General features: G+C 46.9%; 1 protein-coding gene across 3 annotated transcripts; it reads left to right on the forward strand.

Annotated features, from left to right (window-relative positions):
- Window positions 1-27,402, forward strand: LOC120947810 (ankyrin-3-like). 3 transcript variants are annotated; one of them, XM_040363553.2, is made up of 12 exons: window positions 1-131; window positions 324-1,180; window positions 19,178-19,279; window positions 20,245-20,697; window positions 20,806-21,570; window positions 21,666-21,869; window positions 23,012-23,755; window positions 23,857-24,037; window positions 24,130-24,397; window positions 24,544-24,561; window positions 24,703-25,088; window positions 25,245-27,402. In XM_040363553.2, the coding sequence occupies exons 2-12, from the start codon at window positions 761-763 to the stop codon at window positions 25,556-25,558; spliced, it is 3,855 nt and encodes a 1,284-aa protein (XP_040219487.2). In that variant the 5' UTR covers window positions 1-131; window positions 324-760; the 3' UTR covers window positions 25,559-27,402. The 3 variants fall into 3 exon arrangements, with proteins under 3 accessions (XP_040219487.2, XP_040219488.1, XP_040219489.1); XM_040363554.2 differs by lacking the exons at window positions 1-131; window positions 324-1,180 and adding exons at window positions 13,854-13,968; window positions 14,550-15,113; XM_040363555.2 differs by lacking the exons at window positions 1-131; window positions 324-1,180; window positions 23,012-23,755; ... (3 more) ...; window positions 24,703-25,088; window positions 25,245-27,402 and adding exons at window positions 13,854-13,968; window positions 14,550-15,113 and having other exon boundaries at window positions 21,666-22,492.
- The last annotated feature ends 271 nt before the right edge of the window (window positions 27,403-27,673 follow it).

Here is a 27,673-nt window from a genome sequence, read left to right on the forward strand (position 1 = left end):
GTTGGCTCTGGTTCGCGCTGCCACGGTGTTTGATCAGATTGTTTGCTCCTCTCGCTTGCGGTGGAGTTGTTGCCGACGGATGATGCGCAGCGACCCAACAATGTAGTGTTTGGTCTGTGGTCGTTCTAGTGGTAAGATAAAAGAAAATGGATCGGTTTTGTTTAGCTGGCCGTTTTTTGCTGTAACTTAAAGGAGAATTTTTGAGAAAAATAGAATACAATTCAAGCACAATTCAAATTATTTAAACAATAACGGTTTTATTTTTTATTTCAATTTTGCTCGCACTAATTTCTGCCCTTTGGTTCAATCTCTTCTACTTTCAGATTAAACAACAACAAGTAATACAAAATAACTAGTGAATTTTTTTGTGTAAAAGTGGTGCAATACTTAAGGCTTTCTAATATACAGGCAGTCGCAGTTCATTCGTTATTCTCTTTAGTGTCTGTGTGAGTGTGTGTGTTACTTATACTGTGCAAAATATAAAAAAGGTGTATAAATCCTTCAAAGCTGTTATTTAAAAATTGTGCCACAACAGTGTTATTGTGCCGCATTGTTATACTAATCTTGCCAGTGTATCGTGCTTCTACTTGGAAGAAAAGCAAGCTCCCCGTTCCCTACACTCTACACTCGTTAAAACGTTGCAGTAACGCATAGGCGGCTAGTGAGCAAAGTTACAATTCCGATTTTACCCTTAACACATCCCCCCCCTTCCCCCCTATACATTCCTTCCCAGGCGGTGTGATACAGTGGGCCGAAGAAGATGGCCCAATTTGTGACACACATCCAGCCGACGCTAATCGAAGCGTCCCAGGGGCATGTGCCGCACCATCACGGGCACCAGGTAGGGGTGCCGCACACGTCCCATCTGCCGCACAGTGGGCACAACATGCCGTCGCCCCCGACCCACCACGGCCACAGCCACGGGCATGTGCACGGCCATCACCATCATGGGCAGGGCGGGTCGCTCGTCCACAGCGCCAGCCGGGACATGTCGAATGCGAAGGGTTCGGCCGGCCACAAGGCACCGACGCATCTGCCCCTGTCGCCCAAAGCGGACGACCAGCATCATCATCAGCCGCACTATCAGCACGTGGAGGGATACTATCAGCACGCACCGATGCATTACTACCAGCAGCAGCAGCACCATCACGGGCATATTCATGGACATCATCATTCCGGCGTAAGTACAGTACAGTTACATGGAATAGCCTGGCGTATGCAATTGTTGGTAATTGGGGGGGGGGGGGGGGGGGGTGGCGGGAAGGATTTTTTTTAATGAACCTGGAACTGGTTGGTGGTAAGCCTAACTATACCTTGCGAGCACTTTCGTTTTGGGGGTGAAAAAATGAAAGGAAAACGCGCTATTTATGAACTAAGCGATGGGATGCTTGGCGAAACAATTGTTTATCGTACAACCTTTCCTCTTTATTCTGTTTATTCAAGCTGCATAAACAATGGAAAACAAAGCTGGTGCCGTTTATACCCTTTTTTCAATTTCAATAAACGCTAAAACTCAATGCCCTACATTACATTAGTTTCAAAGCTTTGTTTACACGGTTCAGTAAATGTTCCCAGATTGCTTCCCAAAAGCGAGTCATGCTTGTGTAAATGAAAGATGAAAGAACATGAAACAAAATAGAGCAATGGACTAATTTGGCATGACTGGTCGCATAAACCCTCGTCTCGTCTAACGGCATGGCGTGTTGCCGCTCGTTTAATTCGTTAACAAGTTTTAAACAGACAAACATATACACGGTAAACGGCTTTTGCTCTTCAAAACGCGAAGGATCCCTTGCGCCATTTTCACGATTCTGGCACGCCATCACTCTTCCTCTTCTCGTGTCTCGTTTTCCGCTTCGATTATGTTCTCTCTTTATGCTCTTTCTATATCTTGTTTCACTCATTTGCACGATGATGACTAGATTATTCGGTAATTCCTGTCAGCTTTCGATTGATGCGTGTCCGTTGAATACTGTTTATCAACAAGGCGCTTTACCGAATCGTTACAATAGCAGCACGCGATTCGTACAAAAATACAACAAAAGCACCATCGCACCAGTTTGATGCTAAAGTGCTCCAGCATGCCATCATGTGCCGGTGTGTGCATTTCCCCATGGTGCATGAAATCGTTTGTGCCGAATTTAGTTCGTTCGCTCGATTGTTGTACAGTGGTACACAATGTTATGCATGATTCAGCTCCATCCCCAACAGTGTAACACCGCTGCAAGTGTGCAAATTCTATTAAAAAGTTGAAAATTTATGGCCCACCATCGGTTTATCCTGCCAACTACCGCAAATGTTCCCCGCAGCAAAGGTAAGCCGCTTTCGCTACAGTTTTACGCTCGTGCAGGGGTTAGGTAGGTTAGTTTGCGCGTGCAGCACACAGTCACCATTTAGCGGGAGAGGAAAGAACTCATGGAAGTTTGGTGGTCGGTTGGTTGGCGCTAAATTATGGCACCAGTTCGGGAAATGCCCGAATGCCAAAAGGAGGAGGATGGCATGGCGGAATACAACACGAATGGGGATTCTAGCTTCTGCTTTTGGTCATGTAACTAAAGTTTTCTCTTTAAGCAGACGCTTTCGATCCACTTTTGGGAAGCGTTTTGGGCGAACTTTATACCATGCGTTAGTGAAGCGCCAATTGAGAAGTTGCGTGTGTGTGTTGGCCAATTGCTGACCAACAGGCGGTCAAAAAAAGGATTAACAAAGCATCGTACCGAAACATTCCATCTAAAAAAAATGTAAAAAGAGAACATAGTTGTTGTGCCAAGCTAAACTAGTTAACGTGTTACTTGGAGTACATATTTCTTGAGCAAAGTGCCACCGGTCACGATTACTGGACGTGCTTTTGGTAATCCTTTGTCTGCACCATAAGCTAACAAGTTAAATAATCGTTTTTTTTTGGTAGTTTTGACTCCTTCTGGATGAAAAAAATGTTTCAGTCTACGTTGTACTCACTCCTCACAAGCGTGTCAGAATCAAATCTATAACCTCCGTGAGCGAACACTATCGTTTCGAATAGTCACAACCCAAATGAACAGTTTGAGAGCATACAAAATACAAGGGCACTAAATCGTAAATCATATTGGACGGATAAGCAATGAACTAACACTCGCAAAACCAAGCAAACAAAAAAAAAATGTTACACCACCACATGCGCCTGGCAGGCGTAAATCAACGCCGGTAAGCCAACACGCTCAATCACGTGCCGATGCGAATGCTGTCGGAATTCATAACAAGATTATAAACGAACAAAATTGGCCAAACGGAAACATCAACCCAAATCAGGGCAAAGTAGCATCTGAAAATGTACGGTAGGAAAAAAAAAAATAATCCTGATAGAACAGAGACCCATAGAAGAAAGCTTTGGGTATTTTCTTAAACAATATTTTTCTTTTTTTTCGACATACGGCTTTGATACAAAGCTTGTTCTTTCGTATGGGTTGGCACTGGGTAAAGTTGGCCACCGTAGTGCTGTAATTATGCTCAAATGTTACGTATTATTGTTATTAGTTTGCTCAACATATTTTGTTGACACGCTGCCAAACCGAATTATGTGCGAAAACTTTTCTGCAAACACAGGAAGCCAAGTTGTGCCAACTGTCGGGCTTGTGTCCCAATAGTGCGCCTACACCAAATCTTCGTATTTTATCCGATTGAAGGTAGCAAACCTCCTGCACAAAGCATCTCTTTTTCAGCTATTTCGCTTGCTGGCGTTTGAAAATGCTGGCGAAAAGAAAAATGGTACAATCAAGACGCATGTGTGTTGCAGGAATGATTCTTTGTAGAAACGAAGATGAGACTTACCCGAAGCGTAGTGTGTCACGGTTGGAAGGAGCGGATTTTTTTTCCTGTCCATTTCCGAACGACGGCTGGCGCCACCCAACATCTCGATCGCTGGAAACTGGCCCAAATCGCGTCATGGGTGATCGAGCTCCTGCCATCGCCATCCGACCGGCGATATTCCGCTTGATGGACGAGTATCAGGTTTCAGTCCGCATTCAAGTGTGTGCATTCGGGTGCTACCGTAAGGAGTAGCTTCAACTGCACCATTCGTTACGAGCCCCGTGGCCTCCTTCCTTTAGGGCAATGGGAAGCAAACCTGACCTACCCTAAGCGGGCCTGCTTCCGCATTCCGCAGAACGGAAGTGCACTCCCACGGCGTGTGTGTGGGTGTGTGGGTGTGTGACACAATTTATATGCTTGGCCAGTGGAATACGGTTGTTCGTGGTAGAGAGGTTCGCCGGTGCACTGCAGTGGTCGTTTATCGTTTCCGGCCCCGTTTTTGATGTACCGGCGGAAGTAGATAAGTGAAGAAACGACCTCGCTCACCGTAAAGGTGCAGTGTCTGTTTTCCCAGGGAGACGGGACGGGAGGCTACGTGATGGATCCCGATAGATTGGGTTGGCCCAGCACTCTAAATGGCAAATGTTATGTAACGATTGATGCAAGCCACAGCTGGATGAGGATTTGTTCGTTGCACCGGCCTTGGCCTGGTGCTTGTAACCAGATTGGTGCGTCACCCGTAGGCACTGCACCGGTACTAAATATGCTTTGATAGGTCATTGGATCACACGGCCCATGGTAAACAGTGACAATGTGAGTGTGGGTGTGGTTTTAATGCAGTGGCTTTTAATTTAACCCATGCAGGAAAAGTGATGAGGGGGTGATTATAATAACTATGATGAGTATTGTACCGGCATCGTTTAGATCAGGCGACGGTAAAGTTCGCCACACGGGTCAAACATGGCCCGCAAGTGGAGTTCAAACTATTTTAATAACATTTTGTTTGATATTTTCACAATGTAATATTTACCATTTCACTGATTTCGTTCATATTGATGAATTATTGGGATTACATTGAAAAAAAAACGAATGACTGACTTAATAAGAGTGTTTCTAATCTAAGAGCTGATTGTACTAATATCAAAGATTGGACAATTTTACAGCTTTTTTTAAGAAATATAAAAACATTGATTAGGATAATGGCTGCGAGGAAATTAAGAATGGAAACTTTTCGGGCCTTACATAACATTTTGAAGAACAACGCAAGAATGTTTTGTTATATTTTAATTATGGAACAATAATGCACAGGCTTTATTAATTAATCTAAGTCAATGTATGTGTTTGGACAGGATTATGAATTAAAGCAATGATAGTTATTCCGTGGTAATAGTATGGCAAGACTTTGTTATTGAACAATTTGTAATAGAAAACGATTTTTGATGTTCTTTTTGAATTCAATGAAAATTATATTTACATCTGAATCTTTAATTTATTTTAAATATGCGCCTAAAAAATATGAAATAAAATATACCTAATGATTAGACTGAACTTATTTCAGTGTTATGAGCACTGTAAATAGAATGATATAAAATATTTTTGAATTCCTTAGCATCCTTTTTCTTCATGTTTTTTTTACCTTATGCCGTTGTTCTTATTATCCCCTGGTTTACATGAAAACAGTCAATTATGAGGTTTCCCCCAATGATAATATTGATTATAGCGTTAAGCAATATGGCCTTTTTAGACAGTTTCTGAATACAAAAATTGATTACCGTTCAATCCACAGCAGTGTTTTCATATTGAGCGCGTGCTGAAAGGATTTGTAATGTGCAAAAGAACATAAATAACCCGTGGAGCAATATTGTAAATCGATCCGCTGTTTACATAAATATGAACCATAGATGGGCAAACATTGTGCGAAGGTTTGCACACTAATGCTAATGAGTATGTTTAGTTGACATGCTGGTGAAAGACTAAACGCCTCCACAACGTGTTGAACAATTAGTCCCACCGTAGTGGTAGCAGTGCCGCTACCTACCAATAGATGGCGCCCGAACGTTAGTCGGTTATTTCGTTCGCCTCAAATTCAAAACTCACGCTGCCGAACAAGAAAATTGGTTTTAACTGCAAAGCAAATACATTAGTTTAAGCTGCACATCAAAACCAGCCCAGTTACATCATTCTAGCGCTGTAGAAATAATATTTTTTCACCCAGCAAACAACTCTAGACGGCTGCACAAGCTAGAGCTCTAGCTGCCTTCGACGAGCTAGTTCCGCTTGCCGTGTTGCCGCGTGTATTCGGAGCGTACTTTTGATTGCACATGCCACCCATTCATGCACGTCACTCAGCGGCCCGTAAAGTTTGCACATCGTAATGAAGCTGCCATCCATTGTTTATGTACATTTATTTGTGGGTGTGTATGTTTATGTAGTGCGGAAAACTGAGGCAAAGGGAAAAGGATTGTTTTCTTGCCATACTCCAGCCCGCCGCGCGCCCAAGTACAACTATGTAACCGATCATGGATCGATAGCACTGTTTCGCACGGTACAGGCTGACGGTACAGATTGTTCCGGCCTGCCCGTACACTGCCAAGCAAAGCGTTATCGAGAAGGATACGGTTTCTTTCTAGATTGATACTCGGATGCCCTACAAACTGATGATTGAATCAGGGGATTGAGTTACCGCGTTGGAGGAGTTTGTTTTCATTTCTCGCAAGCAAACAACCGCGCACAGAGTCAGTGATGATGATCTGTGTTTAGTGGAGTTCCCGCACTCCGAGGGACAACCTCACGCGGGCCTGGTTGATGACGCGGTGACGGCCGATTTTTATCGTGCAATTTTTAGAGATGCACGAAAACGTCACACCCCTTCCCGGTCCTGCTACGCCTTCAGTGTCGGTTTAGCCGGTTGTGAGCGGGTTTCTTTTCCTCCTTTGCTCGGTGCCAAAAATAGCGCAAAATTTAATTCGTGAATCGGGCGGTAGCACCATTGTGTGTGTGTGTATGTTCACGGGTAGAAAGGCGCTCATCGCCCGGGTCAGTATGACGACCGTGTGACAGTGAGTAGTTTTCCCTCGTTTCGTCATCACGTTCTGTGTGTTCCGTTCGGGGCAATACTCGGTTGGTGCGCTGGGAAAACGGGAACGGAGTGTGAAAGATTATTATGAAAAGCCGTTGCTAAATCAACAATCCCTACGGGCTGCTTGTTGCAGCAAGCGAGCGAGTGTATCTGGTGGCAAAAGAATGTCTATTTGCGATGAGTGCTACGGCTAACATTGTTAGCGAAATATGCTGGAGGGCGAAAGCAAACAAAAGTGAATTTGATTGGATCGATGATCGGCTTTTATTGGATTGTGTTCCGTTGACAGTTCTGGTGTGTTGCGATGGATTGAAGTCTGTTCCGGAGGCTGATGGACGGGTTGAACATAAATCTAGCCAAACTGTTAATGCAACAGGCAATCTGATGTTACCAGAACGAAACATGTTGAGCCAGGTGGACACAGTGTATGTAAAATTGTAGCATCAAACAAACCCGTGTTCTGAATATAGCTCTGTGACGTTCGAGCTAGACACATGCTCTTTAAATATTAATGTTGAAGCGGAGATGGTGGGATATTAATATTCTCAGCTTCTAAAAGCAGCACAAAACCCTACGGGCGAAACGTTTTAGTAAGAACATAAAACAGCACAAGCTCTGGGCCCCGGTTCCGGTTGGGACGGTTAAACAGAGCCACCTCTCGGACAGAAGGTACGATCACCTCACTCGACCCATAGTGCCACGCACAGGACTCCCCCAAAACACTTACCCTTTTATGGTTTTGTGCCAGCGGATGGGTTTTCTCCCTTCGGTTCTTATCGGCGTCATCATCTTGCGAGTGTTGTGAGTGTGCAAAATATTTCTTCCCATCGTTCACGGGTCGAATCAGCTCACACCAAAGTGAAAGATCATCGCACGGCCAACGCACAGAGCGAAGGTGCAGGCGAGTGTGCAGACAAACACAACATGATGGGCTTTTACATAAATGGTTTCATCCCGTCGTGGGTTAAACTGTTTATTGGTCTTTGACCTCGACATTGGCTCAGAGCGAAGGCGTATCATCTGCCTGGTTTTCACGTTGCTTTCGCCAGGACGGAAAAAAACTCGTTCTTTTCTTTTTTGGTTTTTTTTGTGTACACATCATGCTGTCGTCTAGCCTTGCTGCTCGATTATTCGTCGGAACTAATTTGTAAGAAGCGTAGTAAAGTTCGCTTCCTTTTTTCCAACGAGCTGTGTCTGCGGGACGCGTTAGAAAGCGAAGTAAAAGTGATAAAAAAGCTAAAGGATAGGAAGAAAACAAAGCTACACTATCCACAACTGGGCCTCTGAATCCTTTCGGGCCGGCTACTAAGTGCATTTACGCGGTGCTGTGTAGGTTCGCTCGCTTTTAGTGACCTGGCGTACGGTGGGATTGATATTTATGCGCGTTTGGGATGCTGTTGGGACAGTTGCAAAACGTAATTACAGCGAGCGTAGAGGTGTCACCGTAGGAGCTAGGGTGGTGGTTTTGTGTCCATCGTACCCAAACCTTCGCATCCTTGCCGTGGGTGATCATGGTGCCCAGAGTGATAACGATGCTGTGAAGGTGTCTGGCGTGTGTATAGGGGGATGCTGTTTTTATGAGCCCCTTTTTCACCAGTGTGTTTGATGATGATAGACATTTTGACCTGTTTTAAGTGAGAATAATTGCTCGGTGAGAGAAGAGACAGAGATGGTGAAATGAAGAGAGGAACGGGCGTTTAGTTTGCAGCACCTTGTTTATGTATTGCTTAATTTGCCTGATGGTATAAGGATTCAGTTCCCCGATTATCGTTTAGCATTACTTAAAGCGATTTAAGATACACTTACGCTGAAACTCTTAAAGGGGATATTTGTACATCTTACGATAGGGAAATTAAATTCTTCCAACGGAGCCATAGTAAAAAGATATTTTTAAGGTATTTTCCAATATCTTGCTCAAATTATTGTGTCCAACTATTGAGGAATGACAATAACAATGACTAAGAGAGTTTAATTTGGTAGAAAATAAAATAAATCCGTTGCGAAATTGTTGAAATACTCTTTCGCTTAATCAGTATATTTGTATTTTTGTTTATTTTGAAGTATAAATTTTAATAAAAATGTATTAACCTTTAAGATAAAAATATACATCAAATGTTTAGTTTACCATCCCAAATACAAAATAACACTAGACGTGCACGCTATTTCCTAACCGTTAGAAAACGTGATCTTTCCGTAAACGATATTTGGCCGAGGATCACGCATTCGCAGACACAACAAAGCCAGCAGCGTTTGCAAAACACACTCAGCCATGTTTCAAACGCCATGACGTCGATATTCGTGGTCGTCTGCCTACGCCAGCGATCGCCAAACTACGGCTCTCGAGCCGTATGCGACTTTTTGCTTGGTTTATCTATTTGGCATTTATGCGCTTGATGTATCTGGCTCTTCACGTGAAACTCTACAAACATATTTGTAGAATTTAGCTTTTTCGCTCGCAAAGATTGCCGACCGCTGGTCTAGGCATTAGTGTAAAAGAGTAATAATAAATAGAGCAACGGATCGGTATCTACCGTAAAGCAATTACGAGCACCATCTTAACTTGAGGCGCGCACAGTTATTTATGGTTTTCCATCAGCCTTACCAATACGTTGGACCAATTTTCAATATTTCATTAGCTTCAAAGACCTGTTGCTCATCATTTTGAGAATATGGTCTCCCTCTCTGTCGCGCGCTCTCTTCTATTTTCCTTCGACTTGTACCGTTTTCACTGCAGTCCTAGCTATTTTTAGCTGTCTCTTACCGCCCCAGACCACTCTGGTCATCTGCTCAGGCCTATTGCATGGTCTAGGGTTCATTTCCGTACGGCGTTCCGAGGAAAAAGTGTTGTATATTTGTGTACGCAAAGCAAGTTGGCAAAATGTACATCAACGGCACGCCGCGGTATGATGAAAATCTTCGTCGCTTTACCGTCTGTCTATCCCACCGATGAGAGAGAAAAATAGAGGGAGAGAGAGAGAGATAGATAAAGAGAAAGAGAGAGAGAATGAAAGAACGTAATCTTCGCCCGGTGATTTGGTTTTATTAGACTCGTGTAGCCATACACATACATCCACGTACACACACATGGTTTTCATGAACTACTCTTTACGTTGGCGTTTCTGCACAACAAACACACGCATCATAGAACCGTGACACGGTCACGTCTTGGCATGCTGACGTTTTCCAACGATCGCGTATGGGAGGGCCGCACGATCGCACGTTCATCCGCCAGAGTGACACGCGGCCGAGACGTTTCATTCGCGTGTGGACAGCTGTAAGCAGTAGTGATTATTCGCGCCGTAACTGATTGAGTGTGAGCCCTTCCGTCCGTAGTGTGTGCATTAAACTGTACGTTACGTATCTTGGCTGGAACAGAAGGGAAAAGCATGTGTCCTTGGGAGTGAAATTTGCCCTTTAATCTTTAACCGTGTGATTGTTGCACCAAAGTGCTTTAAGTCCCTCTTTAAGTGAGCTGTGTTTGAAGTGTGCGTCCTTTTCTTGAAAGTGTTCTCAAACGGTGCCAGTGAAAGCTGTTGGTGTTAAAACTAAGTGGCCTACCAAGGATCAACCATCATGCTGACACTCAAGAAGCGCTTTCCATCACTACAAAGCCTTGGCGTAAGTTTCAGCGTTATTTTTATGAGTTATATCTGCTTTATAATGTACCCGCTACCACATCGAACCGATTTTGAACTCGGCCTAACATTTCAGCCAAGCACACATTTATTTGGGGGTTATTTATATGGGGTTGTACGCGAGCGGCATAGCCTTGAGAGAGGGAAGCAGGATACGAGATACGAGGTCGCGACGGGACGGGATTGGGATCATGTTTGGGGCAAGTTTTGCGTTTGTATTCACCCTGAAGTGCTATTTATGTTGCGCTTGACTTGGGTGGGAGTTCCTGCTGGGTGGCAAGCGCACAGCTCGAGTGTGCTTGCGCTCGAAAGCGTTGAAGGGTAGGCCCTTCAACTACGAACTAGATTGAACGGAGGAAAGTAGGAACGGAAGGATAAACCGAGTTGAATGTTTAGAGAGAGAGTGTGTGTGTGTGTGTATGTGTGTCAAAAAGGTCAGCAGGGGGATTTTTGTTATTGCTATATCCAATCCATGCCCAACAGGAATGCTTATCAATGCAATCAAGATGGAAACAGGAATGCCGAATTTAGTATAATTGTTTCTTACAAGTGGCAAAATGCTAATAAATACTGTGTTGTTTATTGAGTGAATGTTGATCAACGATTAGAAAGGGAAACTCGACAATTGGGAGATAGTTTTGTCTGATACTGAAAAGTCATGAATTCGAAGACGTTTTGTCAAGATGATTGAGAAACCATTTATAAATGAAGAATAAGGATAGCACGCTGCAACCTTACTAATTACCTATTTCGAACTCGAATATTTGATATCTTCAACATTGCTTCAGTGCATGCTTAAAGAAAACCCAAACACAAAATAATATAAAACACTAAATTCATCTTGTCACCTCATCGTAAGGTTTTGGGGCTAAATGAAATGGCTGTCGCCCGCACGATGCCTTTAGTTCGCAAAATTATTTGGCACTCCATTATCGCTAACCTTACGCACACACTGCTGCTGCTGGTGCTACTAGGATCTGGGCTGGGCGTAAATAATGATGCCAAACGCCGCTGGCCAATGTGTCTCCGGGGACCGTTCCTGACGAATATGCCTTGCGGGAGCGAAGGCCGCTTTCTCAGCTATTTTGTGCGGCGATGCTGATGATGTTTTGTGGCGCAAGGATACAGGATAGAGCCTTGTGGCAGTCGTATTTCATTGTATAAGAAGGCGGGCTAGAGGTCAAGGTTTTCATACTCATTTTAGCAGATATGTTTGTGTGTGTTTGTTTGGAACTTTTGGTTGTGATATTTAACTGTGAATAGGGACAAACAACAACTCTAAAATGAAGACAGTTTTGGCAAACGTTTTGGCATTGTTATGTTTTCTATTGTGAAAGGATAGGAATCTGTTACGATCGATAGCCGTTTCTTCAGAATAGAGTATTATAAAGTAGGACATTTCGTATCATATGAAGTGATTATGATTAGCCCTTCTTTGCCCATCTAAGCGAACCGGACGAGCTAGAGTAGTCGGGGTCACGCAAACTAGCGGAAACTGTAGTTTTGAATGTTTTTTTTTAAATACAAAGTTGCTTCAACAAATGAACTTCAAAACTGGTAGTTCCAGTGGCGTGTTTCTCTAATACTTCCTCTTTCCTAAAGAAAATAAGCATGAAGTTTCACAATTTAAAGGCATCAGTAATCAATACACGATGTGAACAACAAGACGGATGACAAATCGATTACCGAGTCTCGGCACACAAAACACAAAATTTAAACCAATATCTCGGTCATTTTGATATGTGAGAACGGTGATAGCATTGTGTAAGTACGAGCTTGGCACACCATTTTCTTAGATTCAGGTAAAAGGTAAAGTTAACTGTATTTTCGGTTATTTGTAAAGATGCCATTGTCGGCAATTGTACAATTTTTACTGAGATATCAGTAAAGCGGGCTATAGCTAAGTAATTTTGGGAAATGTTTTAACCTAGCTTGGGAAATAGTGTTTAGTCAATACATACTAAATTCCTTTATGGCGTAACAACCAGCCGATCGGTGAGGGTTTCCAGAACTTCATTACTAGCGAATAAGTCAAACAGTTGTTCTGAGCTGACGCCCTTGTGTTTATTATGCGTCATATAACAACATACCCTTGATTTGCGAACAAATGATGTTTGCTGTAAAATGTTCACATTAAAAATGTAAGCCATATTTTCGAACTAAACTTGTAATGAACGTTATTGCTCTTGGAATTAGCCCGTTTTTTGTAACGCTTGATCACACACCGATTTTACCATTCCACCGATACTAAATTAAAATCAATAGAACCAACACAAACAGCACCTCAATCGTGTGCATCGAGTTAAGTACCTTCGTTAGTCGAAGTTGCTGCAGTGTGTAGAGCAGAGAATGAGCGTGCTTCAAAACAAATGAAGCACAGCACACACGCTGCACACGCGGATCCGAGTCCTGCGTTTTATTGTCCCGATTCGAATGACGGACGAATGACGAATCAGACCAGCCACCAAGTCCTTGCCCGAGCACCAACCACGGCTCCGGCAGTGCCGATGATGATGATGATGATGTCACTCCGGCATCGGCACTGCAGCACCACCACCCTTCTTGCAGTATGAATCGCACACTTTTGGTCATTACTTGCGCAGCACACACACCCTCCCACTCCCCTCCTGTCTCACCCATTTTACTGGCGCTGCGGTACGTTTCGCTTGTGGCTGCGTTTTTCGGATTTGCTGCGTGTGTGTGTGTGTTGCAAGAAAGGAACCGAGGGGGAGAAATAAAACAAAACAAAACACGAACCCCTAAATCACCGGCCCCGTGTTGACGACGGCCGATTAAGATGGGGTGCAAAAACAAAAACCAAACACGCTCACCCGTGACCGACCGGGATGGGGATGTGAACACGCGTGTGAATGTGTGTGCGTGCGTGTGAAATGCATAGAAAAAGTGCACCCCTACACTGTGCACGGTTCGTCCCGCACCGTGAGCACGTGCGTCGGCCAGGATGCGCACTTGTGTCCGATTGCGAGAAGTCACCAGTGCGCGTGTAGTTGTGGGTTCGACAGTCCCGGGGGCGCAAAGTGTGTGTGTGTGTGCCTGTGTTTGTGATGCGTGTCAGCAATCTGTTTACGTTCTGTCAGGTGCAGAAAACGCCGGCCGCACAACAGCTCGTGGGCGCGGGAACGGTGTCCTTCAAACTGCGGGTGAAAAGGGGTGTGTGTGTGTGCAAGTGTCATTTTCGAAGTTCGAACGCTCCTCGAAAATAGGGGTGTGTGTGATGGTCTCCAGCGTCGCGTTCGAACATGGAGCCACCGGTCGGGCGCGCAGGCGCCTGGCCCCGGTACCTGTTCGTGTCCTTCGGGGTGGAGAAATGCTCGCTATATCCTGTGCTGCTCGGAAGGATTTTCATTCAGTCGAACAGTAACTGTCGGATAAGCGTGACCAAATTGTGTGAACTTAAGAAAACCCCTTTTTCTGAAACAGGAGACTCTTCTCCCCCTGCCCCTCAGTGTGTGTAGGCACTATAGGAAGTGTAGAGCGAAGAAGAGAGAGAGAGAGAGAGAATAATAGATAGAGCGTGATAGCTAGCGATAGCTCTGTTGCGCTCGCCCTTACTGCCGCAGCAGCACAACACTGCAAAGTAGCCAGCAGAAAGAGAAGGAAGAAGCATTAAAGGATAAGGATTTGTTCTGACACTAAAACGGAAAGGTTTCTCTGCACATCCGGTGCAAAGAAAAGGAATTTGTTTCCGTTTTCTCTTCCTCCGAAAACCCGTGCGGAATTTCTTTTCTGCGGAACATTTTTCCCTTTTTTTTGCCAAGGCAAGTCCTTTTTCCATTGCAGATATCCTTCCTTGTCCTTTCTCCTTCCGCTTTACCAGTTTGGGCCGTGCAAGCAAGAGGGGTGGTCCCGGGTGGTAGAGAGGGAAGAGTAGAGTGAAAATTTGCGGCCATTTTGATCGTGGCTGCTTCGGCAGACTGGCAGGAATTTTGTCTCTCGTCTCCGTGGTTGGGAATTTCATAGAATTTACTTGATATTCTAACAAAATTCTGTACTTTTTCTCCCATCCCGGGTGTTTGGTGCGGCTACAGTAGCTGTAGTTTAAGATAGCCATAGTGAAAAAAGAGAGAAAAAAATCAGTTGAAAAATCAAAGCTAGCGAAGCAGCGCTCGCGTTTCTAGTGCAAGTCGTTTATTACCCAATTACACACAGCAACCACAGCTTGCTCCACATTCCGGGCGTGCTGGACAGATTATGCAATCGGTCGAACCGCTGGTTTGCTTAGTGGTAGCAAGTTCAACAGTGGCACCCAGTACGGACTTACCGTAAGGGCCCGTTTGCGTACCTAGCAAGGGTATTCGCGTGACTGTGTGTGTGTGTGTGTGCGTGTACGTGATTGTGTGCTCAAGCAGTGGCCAGTCCCGTACCCAACTGCCCCAGTGTCCCCAATCGGCACAGTAGGATTAATTTAAAGGAAACGGCCACCTTCGACCCGGGTGGACTTGCTGGTTCGTGTACAGAGGGGAGGGTGTGTATGCGGGAAAGGACACTGCACAGAGCACCGTGCAGCGACAAAGGTTTGCAAACCGCGGCTCTAGTTTAATTGCACGAACCGAGGGACCTGTTTTGCAATGGTCACCGAAAATGGGACACAGGTAAGTGGTCGCTTTCAGGCGAGGGAAGTTATTTTCCTCAATTCTAGTATTTTTAGTCATTCCGTCCAGCAGCACAAAATATCCGTTTGATCGAATGTATGGGGAGGAAAAAATTGCAAGCAATAAGAAAACAGCAAACAGGAGAAAGCGAAAATTTTCTCCCAGGAATTAAGCCATCGATGCCGCAGAGCGATCGATATTCTGTCATGGTCGTCGTTGTCGGCACGCGTTTCTGTGGTGGTAGTAGTGATGTATGTTTGTGTGTATGTTTATACGTACTGCTAGCGGGATGGTGAGCGTACACACCTGCTAGAACGAGAAAGAGCGAAAGCTAAAGGGAGTAAAGCAATGGAGAGATAGAGATGAGCGAGTCGAAGAAAATTGAAAGAGACGACGAACCTGGGCCAGACAAAGATGCAGCATGCTCCTCCTGTGCAGAGCAGAAAGGATATCGGGGAAAAACCACATCTCGCACGGTGAAACAAGGAACGCACGAGTCAGGGGTGGGCTGATGGTAGATTGCCCTTAGGGTGCCACCCTTTGGTAAATGTATGCGCGACGGCGGCATGACATGCTGTCCGGCACAACACCGTACACGGCTCTCTCCGTTCCGCCGTGCTGGACTTGCACAAACGTGGAACCACAGCCGCAGCGCATACCGGAAATAAATGGAGCAGCAGCAGCAGCAGCGTTGCAAAAGCCAGCCAACAGTGTTCTGCTGGGCGGTGGAGGTTTGCTGTGTGCACAACTACCACCCTAGCAGGTTTGTGCCGTACACACAAAACAGTCTGACCAGGACGACCGGAACTGGCACGCACACAGTGTCACACGTGACGGGGCTCAGGATACACATACACACACCCATACATGCTTTCGTGGGATGGTTGTTGGGAGGAGAGGAGGGGGAGGGAGGGGGGGGGGGAGAAGTTCCGTGTTGTGCCATTTAGAGCCAAACTCCAAAATGGCAGACTCTCGCGCGCATTGCACACGGAATGTCAAAACTTCAAGGACTTTTTCTTTGCTCCACAGTTCGTTCGGCCAAGCAGAAGCCTTCGTTTGGGTATTTTGAGTAATTTAGTCAAAACCCTCTTCCGAAGCGCATCCTTTATTTGTAGGCCTGTGTTTGCCGCATTCGCACGCTACCGTACGTATCGATTATACGAATTCAAAGTGAGAGAAAAAAAAATCATACACCCTTTGCACGATGACCCTAACCGTCTCAAATCTGTGAGATTTTTTGCTCCCCCAACGAATGAAAATGCGGGCAAAAAATGGACTCCATGGACTCCAAAACTCGAAGCCTTTGCTACTGCAACCTTTCGGCAGGACATGTCGCTACAGCCCATCCATCACAAGGGTCCGTATGTGGGCGTGTGAGTGTGTGAGCGGGTGTTGAAATTGCCCTCTAACGATATGGTAATTTGACATTCGCGCAATCGTTCGTCGTCGTCTAACCTTTGGTAACCGAGACACCACCGAACCCCGCTGGCAAGGCTTTTTTGATTGAAGGCTTTGCGTATTGTTTGGGTTGCGAGCCCTCGCACTGTTTGGGTGCGGTCGCTTTCATGGCCGGGCCGGGTCGACGGTGTTAAGATGGGTGCCGAGCATGTATTACCTAATGGACCGTAATTCCTCGGCTTTGTTGCAATCAATAACCCTGTAATTGATGGCAGTTAGAGTTGGTGTGACATTTGGAGGATACAAGTTTTGGGCACGAGTGGTTTTAGTTTTACTGTTGCCGAGGTTTATCGAGATAAAACAAAATGATGAAAATCGATATTTGTCCTTTCCTTAAACTGCTTCAAGAACATTTGGAGCTCGCGGGTATGGTTAATGGTTTCAGGATTGTTCGGGAACTGTACCGTCAAGAGAAACGTTGTACCTTAATTCAAATTGTACATAAACTATGATAGTTTAGAATAACAACAACTGAATAACATAGATCAACTGTCCAGGCATAATTGAGGCATAGTAGTTCAGCAAATGAATCTACGAGATTTCAATATAACGTTCCTCGCGATAATAATTTCAACTACAATAAACATCATAAGAATCCGCTTCAAGCATCCGTGACGCACTGAAAGCACCATTTATGGTACAGCTACTTTTTGTCCGGAGGCGAATTGTCGTGCAAACTATTCCAAAAGAGATACTTTTTTGTGCAGAAACTTTGTTGCGAGATTGCCCGAAGCAGATCAATCTAACAAATGCATTCTTCCGTTGGAGTTTGTCCAGAAAATGCATTTGTATGTATTAATCAGCAGATACTGTCGTTTCAAACAAACAGCACGAAAGGACGAATAAAAACGCCAGTTGAATCTGAATGCTCAATACAAACACACACACAAAAAAACATTGTCAAACAACTGCCATTCCATTTGTTCATTAGCCTTTTGGAGAATATTGTTGGCCAAGTGCCAAACGACTATAGCTTCGACTAACTTCAATTCGAAAGCCCTGTTTGCCTAACAAAAAAGTGCACACGTAATTTGGCTCATTTGTCAGTGTGCTGCGTTTATGCTGCTGGCCACACCAACAACTTGCTCGCCAATGAATAATGTTTCAAAAGCTGCAAGAGATGCGAGAACAAGACTAGGTGAAAAACGTGAGCCGTGGATAGCAAATGTCCTCCAAATCCTTGCCAAGTAGTGTTCCCGTACGGTCATGCTTAATTTATTTTTTTTTCTCGGGAGGATCAATAGTGTGTGCCCCTTAGCTACTTTGCCACTTTTATGTGTCGCAATAAAGATTTGATCCTGCTGACACAGCTGCTGGGCTGTGCGGGGTGCCATACAGTATGATTCCATTTTCCGTGTACGAATGACCTTTGGCAGCTTGGTTGCTTGGTCGGTGTTAGTTATCTTACGAAATGGAGTTGCGTGGTTGCTGGCTCATAGTTGGATCTCGGTCGGAAATCCGGTCCACTCGGGTCGACTCTGTCACGTCAGACACGTTAGCCTTAAGGTGAGCTGCAGGTTTTCCTGCCCGAGACAGCCTGGCGGCGGGCTAGCACGGTCGATGATAGCGGCTTCCGTGCAAACGTAACATGTGTGCTGGCATGATGTAATGGTAATGTGTGGATCCTCGTTCCGCCAATCCAGCCATTGCACCGGGGAGTTTCTCTCCGAACGACCACAACACTGGATGACGCAGGTCCTACCATAGCGCCCGATTGAAGGAAGCGCAATGTTAGGACGCGTTAGAGCCAAGCGCAATATAGCAATGTTTGCCCCGGGCCAGATTTAGTTATGGTTTCTCTCTTTTTATCGTATTTTTTTTTTCTGAGCCTGCCGAAATCTTCGAGCGAATAGAGCGAAGGCAATTTGGTAGGTTCCGCTGTTCCGGTGGTACGTAGATACACACGAAGCAGCACGAAAAAAAAGGTTAAGGTATATACTGCATTATGACATCGGGGCAACGGATCGATTCCGTGTGCCTTTTTGGTAGCGAGAAAAGGCCCAGCTCCGCCAGTGTGCGGGCACGAGAGTGTGTGCGGGCACCAGTAAGCCACCAGCCACCGCAGTCGACGGCACATCTCGGACGTGCCACGGTTCCATTCGCTGGCTGGAAGCCGTTGGAGATTGATGAATACGTCGAGCATCTTAAGCAAGTTTGTGTTCGTGTGTGAGTTAGTGTGTGTGTGTGTGTGTGTGTGTGTGTGAGCACTAGAGGACATTTGCAGGGCCTGGGTGGTTGCAAGGTCTATCAGTTCGCTGAAAGCGTTGCGTGAAGTAAGGTGAAATGATTGCGAATCCAGCGCATTGAGTGTGTGGAGCCGTTCGCAAATAATTCTTGAAGGAATTGAAAGTGTTTTACAGTAATTTCATCTTATTTCGTAATTATGACGGTAAATGTTTTAGCTCAAAAAAGTGTCTAAGCATGGTGTAAAGGGATAAAGGACGAACATGTTCACTGCAGTTGTAGCTGGTGGGATTTCACAACTGCGATTAACATCAAGTTAATGCTAGTGAACATGGAGCAAATCTTCAGTTTTCAGATGCACTAAGCAGTACTGTAGTGTGATTTTAACTGTGTGTTTTTTTTTACATTCTTATTCATTACAGTCTGATGGAAACACATCGTTCTTGCGCGCTGCAAGAGCAGGCAACCTGGAGAAAGTGTTGGAACACTTAAAAAATAATATTGACATTAATACTTGCAATGCGGTAAGTACAACCTCATATGTACAGGGCTAGAATTTCTTCAACTGTTGTGAAATAGGACCGCAGTGCTTCGGTCCTGTCCGCTCCATGCAGCACCCTTCAACTATCTCGTACGTGCTCTAAGGAACTAGCAACCTCAAAGCGCAAAGTAGCTGCAGTGAATAACAAAAAGAAAGAAGACAAGGACTTGAGTTGTATTTATTGTGCAAAAATGGTGTAAAACGATGGGCTGCCCTTTCCCGCAAGATGTCGCCACCGAGTTTAGTTTTTCGGCAATGAATTTCGACACCCGTCAGCTGGCGCTTGGTGCGCATGTCCCTGGCCGGGGAACGCCGTTCGCTCGTGCTCCGAGGGGAAAGTGACAGTTGAGATTCGCGTTTTTTCGAACATCGTAGTGCGCAAGGGCAGCGTTTTGCCGTTTCGGGTTGGTCCTGCGTATGGTTGCTGCGGACCGTTTGCCAAATCGCCGGGCGGACGGACGGTGGCCGATAAATGCTAGACGCGCGAAGCCGACTAGCAGCGTCGTCGTGGTGTACGGAAGGTGTGGTAGTAGTGTGCGCGTGTGTTAGGTTATGGTTCAATGTTGAGTTCTCGTTGTGAAAGTGAAAGTCGTCGGGCAACAAGGCGGGCGCTGTGTGTAGTGAGCGGACTGTGATTGCGGTGGAAGGTGCTGGCGTCGGGTTTCGTTTTATTTAGAATCAACAACTTGCATGCTTATGCGCAGGGATTGTTTTAGAGATTTTTTTTGTCGTCGTCTATTACACGCCAACAGTGTGAACAATTGTGAGTGTGTCCGTGTGCGGGTGCTTTTATAAGCGATTTGTTCGAGGGGTGTTTGGAAATAGAAAGTGATTTGATTTGAAAGTTGCTTTGACGTGCTGTGTTTAACTTCATTTGATCGTGTGGTGTTTTTCTTATTTTGTTTTGTCTTTTCATACATTTAATGCACACACACACATCTACAATAGAATGGCTTGAACGCGCTGCATCTTGCGTCGAAGGATGGGCACGTTGCCGTGGTGACGGAACTGTTGGCCCGCGGGGCCACGGTCGATGCCGCCACGAAGAAGGGCAACACCGCGCTGCACATCGCTTCGCTCGCCGGCCAGGAGGACGTGGTGAAGCTGCTGATCAAGCACAACGCTTCGGTGAACGTGCAGTCGCAGAATGGCTTCACGCCGCTGTACATGGCAGCGCAGGAAAACCACGACTCGGTCGTCCGGCTGCTCCTGTCGAACGGTGCCAACCAGAGCCTGGCAACCGAGGACGGCTTCACGCCGCTGGCCGTCGCCATGCAGCAGGGGCACGATAAGGTGGTGGCCGTGCTGCTGGAAAGCGACACCAGGGGCAAGGTGCGCCTGCCCGCGCTGCACATTGCCGCGAAGAAGGACGACGTGAAGGCGGCAACATTGCTACTAGAGGTATGTGGCGCCCTTCCTTTAATTTGCTGGTTTGTGTAGAGGGGTTTTTATGGCATGAAACTCATAACAAACCTTTCCTTATCTCTCTCTTTCGCTCTCCTTGTTCAGAATGATCATAATCCTGACGTTACGTCCAAGTCAGGCTTTACGCCACTGCACATCGCGTCGCACTACGGCAACGAGGCGATGGCCAATCTGCTCATCCAGAAGGGGGCGGATGTGAACTACGCCGCCAAGCATAACATTAGCCCGCTGCACGTCGCCGCCAAGTGGGGCAAAACCAACATGGTCGCGCTGCTGCTCGAGAAGGGCGCCAGCATCGAGAGCAAGACGCGCGACGGCCTGACGCCGCTGCACTGTGCCGCCCGGTCCGGGCACGAGCAGGTGGTCGACATGCTGCTCGAGCGGGGCGCCCCGATCAGCTCGAAGACGAAGAACGGCCTGGCGCCGCTGCACATGGCCGCCCAGGGGGAGCACGTGGACGCGGCCCGCATCCTGCTGTACCACCGGGCGCCCGTCGACGAGGTGACGGTCGACTATCTGACCGCCCTGCACGTCGCCGCCCACTGCGGGCACGTGCGCGTGGCCAAGCTGCTGCTCGACCGGAACGCGGACGCGAACGCGCGCGCCCTGAACGGGTTCACGCCGCTTCACATCGCCTGCAAGAAGAACCGCATCAAGGTGGTGGAGCTGCTGCTGAAGCACGGCGCCAGCATTAGCGCCACGACCGAGAGCGGGCTGACGCCGCTGCACGTCGCCTCGTTCATGGGCTGCATGAACATCGTCATCTATCTGCTGCAGCACGACGCCAGCCCGGACGTGCCGACGGTGCGCGGCGAAACGCCGTTGCATCTTGCGGCCAGAGCCAATCAGGTGGGTTGCGGCGTCCTTATCGTTGCGCTGGATGCCATTACTAACCGGTGGCAAATGTTCTTTTCTTCTTCTTCGTTCCGTGCATTGTTTTACAGACCGACATTATTCGCATTTTGCTGCGCAACGGTGCGCAGGTGGATGCGCGCGCCCGCGAACAGCAAACGCCGCTGCACATTGCGTCGCGCCTCGGCAACGTCGACATCGTGATGCTGCTGCTCCAGCACGGTGCCCAGGTCGATGCGGTCACCAAGGACATGTACACGGCACTGCACATCGCGGCAAAGGAGGGCCAGGATGAGGTAAAGAATCTCGTTGCTAAAAAGCTTATGGATCACATTGACACGGTGTATCTGATGCAGCTGTTCTGGATACGGCATCAGGAGTATTTCATTTAGGAAGGGGGTTTCTGCAGGAAGAAAATGGGGCTGAACTAATCGACAGAGACAGCAAGGCGAGGGTCAGAGGGTGGGGAAAAGCCATGCCATGAAGATGGTGCTAGGGGGAATGTCATACAGGGAAGTGCTGTGGGTTCGTGTATTACAGAACTGGAAGCTAGAAGCTTTAAACGACATATCACATTAAGGTGCCAGCAATGGTGTGTACAGGTAGTAGAGCAATAGTGTTGGTGAGTCTTGCAACGGTGCTTGACCACTTTACATATCGACCGAACCGAATCGCACAACGACCGCGCTAAGCGAGGTACTAAACGACGAACGGCACAGAGCCGGTGTAGTGTCTTCATTGTTTGTTTTATGTTTAAGATTATTATTATTATTATTATTATTTCATTATGATTATTTTAACAGTTTTGGAATAAAGCTAAGATGGTAGGGTTGATTTTTTTCCACCGACGGGGGCGCTAGTAGCCTCCCCGTGCGTGGAAACAACCGACCCATCAAGCGCCATCGTACTTCCATTATTATTTCTTTATTTCCTTTATGTCGAGAGTATTGACGCTTTAGGCGACCGTAAAGAAAGAGGTTTCGTTTGATGCCAAAGATGAAATGATAGTCAGTGCAGACGCAGGTTTGTTGTTTGTGTGCAGGCAGGTATAGCGAGTGTAGTGTTATGTTTAAAGTTTGGTTTTACTTCTTCATTTCCTGTTATTTGTTTTCCGTTTGAGTTACTGAGTTACGGTATGAGTTTGTTGGTTAACTGTTTGCGTAACAACGTTTTGTTTGTTTTCAAAATAACCGCTTGACTTTCGAATGCTGTGCCGATGTGTTTTGCCATTGTTTTTTAAACGATTTTTACATCGGTTCCACTACTACTACTGGCTACTACCGTACCAACCGTGCCCACGGTTCAATGCTGAACGCGAATCAGTTCGGTGGGCGGTGGTGTATTTTTTTGTTCAGTTAGTTAGTGTTAGTTTACTAACCCTTAATCACTTAAAATGTTCTCTCCCCCTCCAACCACCCCCCGCCCCTTCTGTCAACAGGTTGCTGCCGTTTTGCTGAACAACGGGGCCCAGATCGATGCGACCACCAAGAAGGGCTTCACGCCGCTGCACCTGACCGCCAAGTACGGCCACATGAAGGTGGCCGAGCTGCTGCTGGAGAAGAGCGCACCGGTGGATGCGCAGGGCAAGAACGGCGTCACGCCGCTGCACGTCGCCAGCCACTACGACCACCAGAACGTGGCCATGCTGCTACTGGAGAAGGGGGCGAGCCCGCACGCCACCGCCAAGAACGGGCACACGCCGCTGCACATTGCGGCGCGCAAGAACCAGATCGACATCGCCAACACGCTGCTGAAGTACGAGGCGCAGGCGAATGCGGAGAGCAAGGCCGGCTTCACGCCGCTGCACCTGAGCGCCCAGGAGGGCCACACCGAGATGTCCGGGCTGCTGCTGGAGAGCAAGGCCAACCCGGACCACCAGGCGCGCAACGGGCTGACGCCGATGCATCTGTGCGCGCAGGAGGACCGGGTCAGCGTGGCCCAGGTGCTGGTCAAGCACGGGGCGAACCTGCAGGCCGCCACCAAGGCGGGCTACACGCCGCTGCACGTCGCGTCCCACTTCGGGCAGGCGAACATGGTGCGCTACCTGATCGAGCAGCAGGTCGATGTCAACGCTTCCACCGGCATCGGCTACACGCCACTGCATCAAGCTTCGCAGCAAGGACACTGCCACATTGTTAACATTTTGCTGGAGAGCAACGCTGACCCTAACGCTATTACAAATGTAAGTCGGAGCACGGGGGAGACCCAGGGCTGCTTGAGTAATGCGGGTAATGGTGTTTTTGTTTTGTTTTGTTTCTTCTCCTGCCCCAACTACCGTCACAGAATGGACAAACATCGCTGAAGATTGCACAAAAGCTGGGCTACATTAGTGTGCTCGATTCGCTGAAATCGGTGACGGACGCGAAGGCCACGCCCGATCAGCCGCCATCGGAGGAGAAGTATCGCGTCGTCGCGCCGGAAGCGATGCACGAAACATTTATGTCCGATTCCGAAGAGGAAGGAGGTTCGTCGCTTGACCGCTGAGCTACCATAAAGTCTCATCAGCGTGCAACAAACCCTCACCATTCGCTTCTGTTCGCCCCGTTTTCTTTGCAGGTGAAGATACAGTGCTGTCTGATCAACCGTACCGCTACCTGACGGTCGATGAGATGAAGTCCCTCGGGGACGACTCGCTGCCGATCGATGTGACGCGCGACGAGCGAATGGACTCTAACAAGATGGTTCAGAGTACCGATTCGCACCAGTTCCCGCCCACGGCGCTGGAGGATTCGATCAGCCCGCAGCACGCGTCGATGGTACAGTCCGGCATCTCTGCGACCGATTTCACCGACAACATCAACATTGAGCGCCATTCGCACGTAGGGTAAGCGCGAGGGGAGAGACTAGTCCGTTGCACACTACTAACAGCTACTAACCTCTAACCCGTGTTGCATTTACTTTCCTGCTTGCTTTAATCTAACACTCGCACGACGGGGTGGTTGAATGGACGCAATCAATGGGGCATTACAGCAAGCTTCACTGGAAGAAGTAAGTTTCGTTGCAGCTCGAAGGTCTTTCGACTTTTCGTCGACTATTTCGTTCATCGTTCAATTTTCGGTTCCGTTCCGTACTCAGCAATGTTTGTTCGATTGGCTAATAATGAGCTCGGTTTGCTTTCTGTTTCGCTAGCTTCCTGGTTTCCTTCCTGGTCGATGCGCGCGGCGGTGCCATGCGGGGCTGCCGCCACAGTGGCGTGCGCATCATCGTGCCGGCCCGGTCGGCCGCACAGCCCACGCGCATCACGTGCCGCTACGTGAAGCCGCAGCGCACCATGCATCCGCCGCCGCTGATGGAGGGCGAGGCGCTGGCGAGCCGCGTGCTCGAGCTCGGCCCGGTCGGGGCGAAATTCTTGGGCCCGGTCATCATGGAGGTGCCCCACTTTGCCTCGCTGCGCGGCAAAGAGCGCGAAATCGTTATCCTGCGCTCCGACAATGGGGAGACTTGGCGCGAGCACAACATCGACATGTCGGACGAGATCATCCACGATGTGCTGAACGAATGCTTCGAACCCGAAGGTAAGAGACGGTGATAGAGGGAAGGTGGAGAGGGGTGGGAAGGGGGGCGAGTATCAATGCTAGAGAGGAGGGGGTAGGGCAGGCAGCTGGTACATTACACCCTCGACAAGCGCTCTAATGTACGTGTGCGTTGTGGTTTTGCCCTTGTGCTTACAGAGCTGGCCCAGCTGGACGAGCTCGGCGGTGGACGCATCTGTCGCTTCGTGACGTACGACTTCCCGCAGTACTTCGCGGTGATTTCGCGCATCCGCCAGGAGGTGCACGCGATCGGACCGGAGGGCGGCATGGTGTCGAGCACGGTGGTGCCGCAGGTGCAGGCCGTCTTCCCGCAGGGCGCGCTGACGAAGAAGATCAAAGTTGGGCTACAGGTAAATCTGTTCAAACCCCGCAAAGGGGTGGCGCCGGAAAAGTTGCGAAAGATAAGCGTCAACCACGTGCCGAAGAAGAAACGTTTCTCATTGATCTGGTAAGGTGCGATCGGTTGCACCCGGCCACGCACGATCCGCGAGCTCGCTTGCTGCTCCGTGCTTACATGTGACGAAAATGGCGACAAATGTTTTACAACATATGATACATGATACTCTAAGCGCCCAGGTGCAAAACGCGGTAGCCCAGGGGGATGCTCACGGTTGCTTCCATTCCTTTTTGTTTCTATCCTTTTTGTCTACGCTGGTTTTTCACCTCACTTCGAAACAGTTTGCTCAAACGCGACTTTCTCTTCTGTTCACCAATGCTAGTCAACGCGCGTCACCTGTTTATGAAATCAAACATTTATTGCATGTAACCTTTGTTTATATGTTGAAACCTCTGACTCTTTATTGTGTAGTAGTTGCTTCTTATCGACATTATCGTTTGGTGTAGTTTTTAATGATTAATTAAGCCTTGCAAAACGCATCCATTGGCGAAACCAAATGTCGGACCGGAACATTATGTTATGGTGCTACCGCCATTGGGGTTTCGGGCTGAGGGCTCAGTTTGCCATTTAGGTATTGAATAATTTACAATCCGTATTCGCTGTTACGTGGCGCTGAACATTAACTATGAACATTGCTGTGCACCAACTACTATGATAGTAACCGGACGGTCATTCCTAACAATGTTCAATGGCGCTGGAAGCGATCGAAAAGCAACACAGTATGAAAACCAAAGTATTTCTCTCACTATTTTAAATAACGTTACAACTAACGAATCAATCGAAAAACTAGCTCAGTTTCTCTACATAAATGTATCACAAACGAATTAACTTGCTTCATAACTTGCTGCATTTGACAACACTGGTTCTCATTCAGTCGCGCATTTAATGAAAGTTAGTGCTAAAACATATTCACATGTTCGAATTGTAATGCAACGAAAAACAAAAAAAAAGCTCTGCAAAAAGCAAAATGGTACAATTAGATTCGATGCACAGATACTTGCAACACACTATTTGTTATCCCGACAATATATAAGCAAACATGCAGACTTACCATACCTATCGATAAAACACTTATTTCCATTGAAGTAATCAAAAGAAATGCATTCTAAAAGTGTCGTGCACACATAGCGCAACTACGGTTAGATTTGTATGAATCACGCCTTCTACCATAAAAAAAGAAAAGTTTTGCTTAAATTTGTTGCCAAATTTAAATTAAAACTTTTGCTCGATCTACCTAATTATACACGAAAGTGAACAATCAGCTGAGGAGATAGCATCCAAAGGAAACATTAACCATGTTTATTCTGTTCCATTTACAGAACGAAGGCATAAGAATTTATCGAAAACGAGAAGAATGTTTCATTTTAATATTAGAAGATAACCATTTTACCTGGTCTAACATTAATTCACTACGGTGGGTAAGCAAGCTACTGTACACACATTGAAGTATTCGAAGTGCTGCCAAAGGTGATTTTTGAATTGAGATTCGTGCACCGTGCATCTCACGCTGGACACAAACGAAACGAAAGATCTCTCAAGTGAACGCTTCTAATGAAGATGGCCGTAAAAGGTAGTAAAGTTTGATTATTTTTGTTTTACTATTTATTACTTAACTTATGACTAAATGATGCAAACACTAAAAGAGAGAGCGAGAGAGTGAAAGAGAAATGGAAAAGTTGCTTCGGACGAATGGCAAAAGATTAGTAAGCATGGGAGGTAAACGAAACGTAATTCGTGTGGAAATGAAACGTAACGCTAACGCATTTAAACTTTTATGATAACTCTTGCAATACGATCCAATACGATGTACTGTCGAACTGTTTGTTGAAAACACTAAACAACAAGGAAAACCCTAAACCGCAGATTAGCGATGTCTGGCAATGAAAGGTACACTGCGACTGCGATGTAGCGCCCCATACATAACCCATAACCGAAAACAGTAGTATTTGACCCAACACACACACACACACGATTTGAGTGCCCAATAAATTTAGTTCATGTGATGAAAACGAAATACCAAACGGCCCGTTTGGTGCATTGCAAATTAAATTGTTTCATTTCTTGCTTGTGTTATGTGTTTTATCGGTGTCACCAAACGATCGGAACAGCTCGCGAACGATGATGGTACACGCGACTAGAGGTGTAATGTAAAGCATAAATATCTAACACA

The sequence above is a fragment of the Anopheles coluzzii genome, chromosome 2 (assembly GCF_943734685.1).
Source record: "Anopheles coluzzii chromosome 2, AcolN3, whole genome shotgun sequence".
Classification (NCBI taxonomy): domain Eukaryota; kingdom Metazoa; phylum Arthropoda; class Insecta; order Diptera; family Culicidae; genus Anopheles; species Anopheles coluzzii.

Bases quoted from the DNA above. Each gene is read 5' to 3' on its own strand.
- LOC120947810 (XM_040363553.2), top strand. From the start codon at position 761: ATGGCCCAATTTGTGACACACATCCAGCCGACGCTAATCGAAGCGTCC. The intron at 1,181-19,177 runs GTAAGTACAGTA...TATTCATTACAG, and splicing joins ATGGACATCATCATTCCGGC to TCTGATGGAAACACATCGTT. The intron at 20,698-20,805 runs GTATGTGGCGCC...CTCCTTGTTCAG, and splicing joins CGGCAACATTGCTACTAGAG to AATGATCATAATCCTGACGT.